At 37.5% G+C, this 12,453-nt stretch overlaps 1 protein-coding gene across 1 annotated transcript in view; it reads right to left on the reverse strand.

Annotated features, from left to right (window-relative positions):
* The window catches only part of LOC139966986 (FAST kinase domain-containing protein 1, mitochondrial-like), a 36,640-nt gene that overhangs the window by 7,163 nt on the left and 17,024 nt on the right, over window positions 1–12,453 (reverse strand). The window contains exons 6-7 of the mRNA XM_071970532.1: window positions 11,112–11,226; window positions 1,061–3,248 (exon numbers count right to left, since the gene is read on the reverse strand). Of these exons, the coding sequence (XP_071826633.1) occupies window positions 2,988–3,248; window positions 11,112–11,226 (376 nt within the window). The 3' untranslated portion in view covers window positions 1,061–2,987. The remainder of the gene's footprint in view (window positions 1–1,060; window positions 3,249–11,111; window positions 11,227–12,453) is intronic.

Genomic DNA, 12,453 nt, shown 5'->3' on the forward strand with positions numbered 1-12,453 from the left:
GATATTAGTAATACAGTGAAAAGCAGTGCGATGTGATAAACAATAAATTCACAATGACAGAGGCTGTCCTGAAATGACCATTGACCTCAAGCTTCTTGTACTTAATGTGATTGATACATCAACATACTAAATACGACATTAGTCCTTGTTGAAATATTGTGTAAAACATGGTTTCACAATCTGACCCCTGGTGAACTCAAATGACCATTGACATTCTTGTACTCAATGTGGTACAATTACATACCAAATATGCGATCTGTCCAAGCTTCCCTTGCGATATTATGTTTAGGATGATGTGTTAGTGTGGAGCGACAGGTAAGAGGGGAGTGAAGTAAATGTTTGGCATTTGCTGACTTCAAATGACCTTTGACCTCCACCAAAAGCAATAATAGGCTCCTTAAATTTAAAATACAAACCAAATATGAGATCTGTCTTTTCTTGCAATATCATGTTAACAAGGTTGTCATGAACTGACCTGTTGTCCCCAAATGACCTTTGACCTACACCTAAAACATTAGGCTTCCTGTATTCAATGTGGTACACGTCTACATACTACATATGAATTGGTCCGACCTTCCCTTCTTGAGATATCGTGTTTACAAGGTTTTCACAATTTGACCCCTAGTGACCCTAAATAACCTTTGACCTCCACAGAAAACAATAGTGTAGCAGTTACTGACTCAGAAATGGTGACATAGGATTACTTTACTGATGATATTCCAGTTTATTAAACATCAACGTGAAAACTAAAAATAGAAAGAGAAGAAAAAACAAAGCACATAAAACCCGGCACATAGTGCATATTACACACTATTGAAGCAATACAATAAAACCGATGACGTCAGCGAGAACTAATAATTGCTCCTTGAGGTTGTAGACTACACGAGCATATAACATAAAATGTGTTATCACTACTATCTTATCGTGGACAGAATTAAGGTATGGATTTACAAAAATAAGGTTAAAACAACATCTTGATCATAAAAGTTATTTACGTCACTTAAACCAGTACTATAAATATTCTAAACACAGATAGGCACAAATTGGCTACATTACTAACCTTGGTTGCCTTTCTCAGTTTCTCTGCTAAATAAGTTAAGATGTTTCACTGCTTGAAGGTTTCCTGTTAAAAACAAACAAATTAACGTTCTTTAATAATATCTTAATATCTGAATGCAAAATTTACTGCATAGCAACACGTTCAACACTTAAATCGTGATGAACAGCGTGAATTCCGCCACGAATCGAGTAAATATACCATTTAAACAAGTTACAAATAATAAACAGTGTGTAATAAAGCCAATACTATGAGGCTCATGAATATTCATTAGTTAAGTGTAGCAATGACGAAGTGACGTCCCTTAGCAACATGTCATGTTGTGGGCATTTATATGTTGTACGCCGCAAAGAATTACTACTGTATGAACCCCTAATCATGGCTTCATGCTCTCTAAAGTAGCTTAGATGAGTCAACAATTTTCTCTGAATGTCATCGCAAAGCCATCCAAGCATCATCTTATAATAAACAGTTGAAATAACAGTTAATAACCAGTATAAATGAAATGATTTCCAACGCTCACAAATAACGTGCACGTGTAAACAACAGTATGATAACAAGGCCTAATAAGGCCTAACTACCAAATGATCGATAACACATATATTTAATAAACTTTCCAATTACTCATAAAATAACATGATTCACCTTTACCTACAGTGTCACTTTATGTTTGAAACTCACCATTATATAACATTCGCAATGCAGGCTTCAACCAAAGAACGTTTAGTCACCGAAATTACATTATAAAAGCTTACACGACTTCTCGAGTGCTGAAAGTTTTCAGGTCATGGCAATTGAGGGCGCAATTAAAGAATATAAAGATAAACCTTTCTGATATTCATCGAAACCAACAAGTCAATAAGTAAGGAATCACATGGTTTCTGTGCTTTTCTTTATTTCTGCATTCTTGAACTAAAAAAATTGAAATCCTTAAATTTAGCTTAATATAACCTCTCTTTTTGTAGACTATAATGATCATCTACCCTCTTCCAATAGTAAACCAACTGAAGCATCTGATTGGAGTTGCCATAGTTACGGTAAATCAAAGTTACCTAGTTCTTTAATATTTGAGTTCTCTCATGTGATGTGTGTCCAAAATTGTCTCAAAGGTATGGCATAAATATGATAACTGGAATAAACTTATAACCAGAAAAATATGGTTGCATCCCCTGCCACCAGGTTCACTCCAGTTAGTACATATTGCCATGTTTCATATTGTTTCTGTGCAAGGTTTCCTTTAGACTTAATTAGGGTTAGAATCAGACAATTTATCTTTACAGTTAGGATGCATAGCAAATGTGGCCCGATCTTAGGTACCATGGGCCTAGGTTTCAGTTCAGAGAAGTCCTGTTTCAAAAAGTGACCACCTTTGTACAGGTTTCAAAGCATATGTCATGAAATAAATGGGAATAACCCAACAATCTATTTTGGGCTAAAGTGTGTAGTAGCCTGCTGAGTGACCATGATGGAAGTGCATTGTATATCTAAAGACAATGATGTTATAATATAACAATCAACTGTTGTTAGAACATGATCAAGTATAGAATAGTTTATAATTGAAGTAGGTTAATCTTACACCCCCCACCCAGTTTTCACCCCCTTCCTGGTTCGGAATGTTTCTTAGTTTGTGTTAATTATGAGCGTCCATGTATAGCAGACATTCCTAGGATTTGCATATTTTGTTATTCTGGGTTGAAGTTTTACTGACCTTGCATGATTAGCATACTGACATGTAATTGCACCTGTGTGATGTGTGATATATATATATATATATATGTATATATATATATATATATATATGATTCCATACATTTGAAACAATACACTAGTGATACTCTTCAAGTCCATAGAGAATAACAAATCCACTTTTTATATCAGTTTCTGATAACACAAAAACAATTCTATGAGTTGAGAATAGACAACTTTCATCTCAGACAACAGTGGAGTTTTTGGCAAGTCTGTCGTAGGACCGGAGAATCCTCTCGGCTATGTTGTCCTCTGCGAGTCTCCTCTTCCCGTGGAGAAAGGGAGCGAAGATGGAGCTCCCGTCATCCCTGTGGATACCCGAAGGTGCCGAGGCGACATCCAATAACCCCCTCTGGCTGGACGACGAGAAGATCTTCATCCGAAGGTACTCCTCCTTTTCTAGTCTGTCCGTCAGAGCTAGGGACTTCCACTCAAAGTAAGGAATCTGATGGAAGAATACAACCAGAAAGCCAGTGAGCTTATTGTGATTCCTTGCCAATTGAGATGATTAAATTGATCAGAAATGTTCATTCACTGACCGTGGACCTACATACTAAATATGTTAACTTACCATGTTTACAAGCTATTTTTAGCAAAAATCAACTCAAGCCCTGCCCCCTAATAAATGTGCATAATATCACAAAGTATGATTCAATTCTGAAAATGTTTACATTTGAACCTGTGACGTCATTAATATTCTTGATGTTAGCACCAAAATCAACAGGGCTCTTCTACTCAATATGGCGTATAATGTTCCAAGTATGACTTCAATCCAACTTGTCGTTGTTCAGTTACCGTGTTTACAAGCTATTTTAGTGAAAATCAACTTAAGCCCCACCCCCTGATAAATATGTAGAATATCAACTTGAACATATATCACCATGCACCCGCTATCTACCAACACATTAATACCAAGTATGAATAAATTCTGACTTAAGGTTGCAGAGTTATATGCATTTGGAGTTCTTCACGTGTGACCCCATGACCTCATTATTATTCATGAGATGAGCACCAAAATCAATAGGGTTCTTCTACTCAGTATGGCGCATATATGTATCAAGTATGACTTCAATCCAACTTGCTGTTGTTCAGTTACCGTGTTTACGAGCTATTTTAGTGAAAATCAACTTAAGCCCGCCCCCTAATAAATATTCATAATATCAACTTGAACATATGTTACCATGTACCCACTATCTACCAACACATTACTACCAATTATGAATATATTCTGACTTTCTGTTGCGGAGTTATTAGCATTTAGCGATTTTCACGTTTGACCCTGTGACCTCATTATTATGAGCACCAAAATCAATAGGGTTCATCTACTCACTATGGCGCATATATGTACCAAGTATGACTTCAATCCAAATTGTTGTTGTTCAGTTACCGTGTTTACAAGCTATTTAAGTGAAAATCAACTTAAGCCCCGCCCCCTAATAAATAAGCATAATATCATCTTGAACGTATATTAAAATGTACCCGCTATCTACCAACACATTACTACCAATTGTGCATAAATTCTGACTTTCGGTTGCAGAGTTATCAGCGTTTGGCGATTTTCACCCTGTGACCTCATTATTATTCATGAGATGAGCACCAGCATCAATAGCGTTCTACTACTCAGTATGGCGCATCTATGTACCAAGTATGACTTCAATCCAACTTGCCATTGTTGAGTTATCGCGTTTACGAGCCAAGGGCATCACATACGCACACACACCCATGCACACATACAATCACCGTCGCATAGATTCCTTGAGCTTTCGGCAAGGAATCAAAAGTATCAATCTGTTCAATAACCATTTCAAAATTGATGATGATCATCAGCCTGGTAAGGGTAGTTTTCTGGGTTTTTTTGTAAGATGTCAAGCAGCCACATTTTGCCCGTAGGTAAAATTGAATGGCTTGTAGCCTACACTTCATATGTGGTTGTTACCCAGTGGAGAGTTTTAATTTCCTTTCGACTATTTATCCCAATTAAGGTAACAAATTGTGAATTTGGTACAGCGTGACATCTCCACTTGGGACTAGGGTTCTGCGATACTGTATATCGAAAATTATTATTATCGCGATAATTTTTTTTCAAGATGATATTTTTTGAGGATTGAACAAATGACGATAATTTCTTGTGAAAGAAATTTAAAATAATGTGGAAAAAAAATGCGATTATCATTTATCCGTTTTATGTGTAAATGTTATTCTAGCATTCCATGGTTAAGAAAGTTGAAAAGAAATAAAGTTGATCAACTTCATTTACTGACTTTGAACTTCGGAACAAACCCGTCCTTTACAACATGTTCGCTACAGTACTGCTCACGTATAACTGGACATGTGTACGCCCACAGAATCGTATAAAGACGTATAAACAAGAACAATCGCATATAAACTTGTCGACAAATAAATTGCCGCGTAGACACCTCATATAGTCCCTGTACGAGTTTATACGCAGGAAATGCTATTGTGCTAAATTAATAGGGATTAAAGTTGCCGAAAGAATTAGTGAGATGTTTGAAACAGCCGTTTCTTAAATCGTAGTTTAAGACGTGATATTCACCTAGCAGCGAAGAGGACGCAGGTAAAGTGTCTGCCGGCATAGAACTTAACTGTTTTTCGTTAATTGGGTTTCTATTCAGTGTTTCTTTCCCGACTTTTTTTTTCAGTTGCAGAGGTTATGTTCCACCGAGAATAAGTTTACTATGAATAGTTGGCAACATTTTGAAGAAATAATAAAGTATTACTAAGCGTTTCTTGTGTCAATTTTTTTTTATACAATTTTACCGTTGGTTCCAACAGAATGAAAAGAATTTTTTTTTCCACGCAACAACTTTGAAGCAGGGCCGGTTAAATACAAAACATGTTTCTCGTCCGCGCAAGGGGCCTCCTTTTCCTGATTCCCGAGTCTCTATTCGGATTACAAGAAATCTAAATTATCCTTAAAATTTATTTTGTAAAGGTTGCCACATACTCCAAACTAGTATTAGCGCATGAAAAGAAGAAAAATGGCCGCCCGTTTTTTTTTTCAGATCTCAGTACGAGAAACATGTATTTTATTTGGATAATAGAACAACTTTTGTTAATGTGGTTACGTTAATATTTTCCTACCCTAGCTATGTGTCGATTTGATAAAACCTTCATGAAAACATACTTTTTTTGTAAATGGATTTTGAAGCTCAGTCAACAATTTAAGAAATGCTTACCGTTAACTTTACAGGCATCACATAATACATTTTGTATTTATTCCAATAAAGATCCACAAAGGACAAAAATGCTAAGTAGGGCTTACTAAAGAGAAATAGAAACTGTGAAATAGAAAATGTACATGGTCATTTTAAGTATCCAAGTACTTTTACAAAGAGATCGAGTTCACCGAAACACCCCTTTTCACCTACCAACTGAGGATTACCGTCTTTTATAAATTATAGTACCTTACAGTACTTTACAGTTGATACAAAAGTTACTTCTACAACAGTTTCCCAAAATTTGTATCTGTCGCAATAGGTTAAGTTTTAACCCCGCAGCACAGTACCATTCATAATTTGCATATTACACCAAAATTTTCACTCGGCGTGCAGATGGTGGGAAGATGTACCATCATGGTAAATGTGTTGTGTCATTCCCATGGTGCAATGAACTTGGGCAAGTTCGAATGTCGATGACCTACTTATGTTCTGTGACCAATGTCAGTGGGAATTAAGTGTGTAAAAAACTCAGGTTTTTTCTACGTGTTATAAATAGAAGTTTTACGTAAGCGAATTTCGGGACAGCTCGTTGATGGTGAGGAAGCAATTATCTAAGCATCAATATTTGTGAAAAATATTGCAAGGTTTTTTCTTCAGAAAACATTTTTGACTAGTAATTGGAATCTCAATGTATTAAGAAGTACTGGGTCTAAACCTCATCATTGCATTTTGGGGGAAGTCAGATCTTCAAGTGCAATATATTATTTTTTCATTTAAGGTTATCATGGTTTTCTTGCGAGGTGTATACGGCGTAACTTTCGATGTAGGCTGAGAGGTAGGATCGGCCAAGGCATACCTAGTTCTCATGAATTGTTACCTACATTCAATTAAATGCCTAACGGGAAGAACTTGTATAAATAGTAACAGACTGGGGCACATTGTCGTAATTAATATAGTTTCCTTGCTAAAAATTCTGCACTGATTGCATCGATCGTTTGTGCTCTTAGTAGGGCTGTTTTTTTTATTACTCTTATTCTAATCGGCTTAAGTATATGCTAACTCGGTGGTTGAATATTTTGGAAAGTCAGTAATTGGGCTTGGTGCGTTACTGAGTTTACCGACACTTTCCTTCATCACAGTTTATTCTAACCCATAGAAGCTCTGTTATGTAAAGCGGCTGCGAACACTCTACCTTTCAGTACCTGTATTTAAGAAAGTTGCTTTTGTTCCAGAGTCGGGAATGTCAATATTACAAATTTGTTGACGCAAATGATACAATAAATTTCCCCCCAAAAAAATTCCATGGTTTTTTTATTATTTATTTTCGAGGGAAAAGTTCATAAGAAACTCAGATATACTCTTTGAATGTCCCCTCCATATATCTCTCTTTCTCTGTCCACTCGAAGCTCGACATTTACGCTAATTCTGTCAGAGGAAAAATGATCATAATTATCGAAATATCGCGATAATTTTTGAACTATTTATCATCACGGTGAAAAGCAAATATCGCCCAACCCGACTTGGGACCATGTTTCCTCACTGTGACATATGTCACTATACAGTGATAGTCTATCTAAGCATGAATTCCTCCATGATGGTTCCAAATTTACCTCTACCCCTGTCCCCCCCCCCCCAATCCCCCACAAGCACTGTAAGGTCATAGAAAAAATGTTAGTTTGCTACTATGAGTACAGGATGTCAGTTTATTACTACATACATGCGCCAAGAGAAACAACAAGGAAGGTGGGTTACAATCAGTGTTTCCGCTAAGCCGCTATGACGCAAGTTTGACGCAATGGCTTGCCGATTTGACGCACTGACGTTCAGAGAGAGAGAAAAAAAAAAGAGGGTTTCCTTTTCTCCTGAATTTTATACAGTGTGAATAGAGAAAAAAAAAACGTTTCAAAAGGCATCATGTTCAGAACTTCAACTTGAAGTGAAGAAATTATTACTGTAAATTGTTTCCAATTTAGCGTCAAAAATGTTAAATTAGCGATTGTTAAATTTACCGTAGCTATGTTTTTCTATACAGTCACGCAGGTTTAGCTCGATTGTTGTAAAGCTAAATCATATAACGTAACGTGCACATGCACTGATGCATTGCCTACACTACGATGGTTGGCACTACCAGTGTACTAAATATTATATCTGTATAGCCTACCTTACATTAAATTGCAACAGGGTCAGAAATAAGTGGGGGCCCTAGCAAGTGCTAAAAAAGCCCTCCGAAAGCACAATTGCGAGGGTGCAAAAGATATTAAGAAAATCGCCCTTGTAATATCAGGTGTCTGTGTAAATTTAATTGTGACATGCATTTGCTTTAGCTAGGGTTGCAGTAGCAGCACGAATCGCACAAACAGTTCTCACAATCCCGCATCAAATTTGAAACAGTGCGGGAGGGTCGCGCACAATCACCGGGAACTTCCCGCACATTTACTGGCAAATTACGGCCTGCACTAAGCAATTTCAGTACCATCGACAATAACCTATAATCCCCACAAATCTCCGATCACATGGTAGCCGAACTTCACACTAAGTCAACATGTAACTCTAACCTAGCCATCTGTTTATTCGCTCAAGTTGTGTCGCAAATAAAAAATAAAAATATCCAAGAAAAACTGCAATCTTCGACCACATGTTAGCCTAACAAGCACACTAAGTCAATGGGAAATGTAGCCTAACCATCGGTTTGCAAAAAAAACTTATAATAAAAATACTTTGCGTAGCTTTGTTTACATACTTTCCTTGCTGCTATCGTCGCGCGCATGGTAGCCGAACACCATACGTAGTCAACGGGAAAATCTAGCATAAGCATCTTTTTATTCGCTGAAATAGTGATGCAGTTAGCTAGAAATAAAATATCCATGAAATACCACAACCTTCGGCCACATGTTAGCCTAACAACCACACTAGGTCAATGGAAATGTAGCCTAACCATCGGTTTGCAAAAACAAAACAAAAATGCGTAGCTTTGTTTACATACTTTCCTTGCTGGTATCGTCGCGCCCATGGTAGCCGAACACCATACGTAGTCAACGGGAAATCTAGCATAAGCATCTTTTTATTCGCTGAAATAGTGACGCAGTTAGCTAGAAATAAAATATCCATGAAATACCACAACCTTCGACCACATGTTAGCCTAACAACCACACTAAGTCAATGGGAAATGTAGCCTAACCATCGGTTTGCAAAAAAAACTTATCATAACAATACTTTGCATAGTTTTGTTTACATACTTTCCTTGCTGCTATCGTCGCGCGCATGGTAGCCGAACACCACACGTAGTCAACGGGAAAATCTAGCATAAGCATCTTTTTATTCGCTGAAATAGTGATGCAGATAGCTAGAAATAAAATATCCATGAAATACTGCAACCTTCGGCCACATGTTAGCCTAACAACCACACTAGGTCAATAGAAATGTAGCCTAACCATCGGTTTGCCAAAAAAAAAAAAAATGCGTAGATTTGTTTACAACTTTAAATTTGCTGGAAATCGGCAGTTGTTTGAAAGGTATGTGCTATGTCTTAAAGAGGGAATGTTGTATTTAAGTACACCGTTGCTGTGGCGATTGATTGAAGGTTTTAACTTCGATTACTTTTCAGCGGTATAATGGTTTCGTATTTGGTGGTGAGGAATTTTTTCCACACACGAATAAATACATGATTAAAGGAAAGGGCACCTTCTGTGGAAGTAAACCTGTGTTTTCTATTTCAGTTGATGGGTTATTGGTTTTTTCGTCATATATTCGGTGGATTGACGTTATTTGTTAAACGATCGCAAATTTGGGCAATTAAACTTTCAATGAATTTGCAATACGGTCGCAGCTAACCAGGAAGAGGGTAATTGTGCTTACTTGATCCTGATGAATGCTTACAACCTTTTCCGTAAACAGCATACTGAACTAAATACATTAAGGGGCGTTTTTAACTTTCATTTTCCAAAATAGCCCCCCAAAGCCAAATCTTAATTCCTACCCTGCACTGCAAGTGGTGCACTATTTGACCAACTTTAGCTTGTAAAAATAAAGCATCATATGCAACGAACTAATTTATTATTATTTATCAATCATCGTTTAAATAAATCTCAGGGTTCCATGCTTCAATTTAAATTCAGACATTGGATTGACCAATAATTAGTACACAGGGGCTGAGCCAGTATGTAGCACTGTAGGCCTGGGCCTACTTTTTTTTTGGCCAAGTTATCTTTTTTTTTAAAGCACCCATAATTCAAATCCATAAGCTTGCTGGACTAGTCTTAGAGTCTAGACAGGAAAAACTATTGAAATGAACGTAGCAAGAATATGGCTAAATTAGGTGACCTATTCTTCTGTCATCTAGGCTGTCATTTCTATTGCGTGCCTTTTCAATCAACACTCTACCCGCCGAAAAAGACTAGGATCCGATCTTGTCAGTTTTTTAACATCTAGTTAAGAACCTGTTTACGCAGATAATATTTCAGTTGAAAAACTTTCCAGAGTCAAATAAGCCTATTGTTGATTAACAGACTTTATAGAGCTACAGCACTTTGCTGCCTGTTGTTATTGGCTTACTCAGTACATGCACCTTGCTGATTTTAAATACATTATGTAGTATTGAACTACGTACTATTTTAACTTGTTTGTTTTTTTTGGGTTTTTTTGTCTCAAGTTACCAAGAGGCCAGGGAACCAGAATGAACACTTGGGAAGGGCCATTTCCAGCCATCTGGGGGGTTTGTAAAACCAAAATTTTCTTGTACGCTCCGCGCCAACCGATGGTGGCGCTCCGCTCAGATAGTCGTGCCAACAACTTTGAGAATCCTGGCTACACCCCTGGTACTAATACTGTCGGCAAAATGTAACATCGTGAAAAGTCACAAAAACATTGACCGATTGTGTTTTGGTTCAATAAAATAATGTGCCCGGAATTTTACCTCTCCCCTTAGACCCCTCCCCCAGGATGGTGGTGAGTCAAATTTTCAGATATTAGCCATTTTGACTCAATGGGAAATTTCTTAGAGGAAACACTGGTTACAATACAAAACTAAAACTTGAGGGCTGACCCTTCCCCCTCCAGACCCATCCCCACCAACCCCCTCCCCCCACCCCCTTCCTTTCATCCAGGTAATTATTTCTTAGACCTGTCCTTACCTGTATGTATTGGTATCCGAGTAATTCTAGGTGTCTTTTCTTCATGGTGGACATTCCTAACATGTGACCAGAATTAACACAGTACGCACTGCTAAACATATAGTCTACTGCAACTCTGCAAATCAAAACAAAATATACAGTTAATGCCATTGTTACTTTATTGTTAATGCTATTGTAACAGAGCAAAATGTTTGTGTAGTATATTGATAAAGTTTGTGTTTCTGATGTAGTCTTCCCAGGGTTCTTCAAACCACCCGTTGGTCTGTCCGCTGACCTTATGACCTACATATCATTTATCATATTGTATATACACCAACATGTATCAACTCAGATTCAGTTCGGCATTTATTCGTTTAGAATAAAGACGTATATATATAAGCCCGTTCTCATGTGTTTTGTTTTGCATGTTCGTTTGGTTAATTTAAAGAGTTAAACCAGCGGATACGTCATTGGCGACGAGGATCGGATAAAATCTTCCATCAAAATTGACATATTTTTCTCTAACATGGCCGCTGTTTTTGGACAGTTGTATGAGTGTAAAAGAGGGGAGGAAGAGTAGACACAATATGCGGAACTAATGGGACATTTTTTCGATGCAAATGCGATCAAGGACGAAAGTCAGAAGAAAAGCATATTGTTGAGTTCTATAGGATCCGACGCTTACAAAGTACTCAGAAATCTATGCGCCCCTAAGAAACCAGGAGAACTGTCGTACAAGAACTTGGTACATTTATTGGCAAACCATTACCACCCAAAGCCCTCTGTAATTGTCCAATGTTGCAAGTTCAACAGTCGTTTCCGGTTGCCAAGTGAATCAGTTGCTACATTTGTTTCGGAATTGAGATCTCTTGCTGATACATGTAATTTTGAAACAGTGCTGGATGATATGCTTCGCGATCGTTTGTGGCATAAACACCAACAACATCCAGAAGCGCCTCCTTTCAGAAGCCGATTTAACGTTTGAGAAAGCTTTAAATGTGACAATCGCCATGGAAACAGCATCTCAAAATATTGCAGATTTGCAAAGAATGGGTTCTGCTTCGCAAGCTGGACAACTGAACGCCTTGAACAACAAAAACAGGTATGGAAGATTTAGGCCTAGCAATGACACTAAGGCTACTAACAACACAAAACCGTGTTACAGGTGCGGGAAAAAGAACCACACCCCAAACGATTGCTACTTTAAAGAGAAAGTATGCAATGCATGCACTAAAACTGGCCACATCGCTAAAGTTTGCCGTTCAAAGAACACTGAACAGCACAACAAAGGCAAACATAATGCCAGCTTAATGAACGTGGCTCCAAGTGATATTCAGAAATCATTACAAAGTGAGAATGATAT

Source organism: Apostichopus japonicus, chromosome 4 (assembly GCF_037975245.1).
Source record: "Apostichopus japonicus isolate 1M-3 chromosome 4, ASM3797524v1, whole genome shotgun sequence".
Lineage (NCBI taxonomy): Eukaryota > Metazoa > Echinodermata > Holothuroidea > Aspidochirotida > Stichopodidae > Apostichopus > Apostichopus japonicus.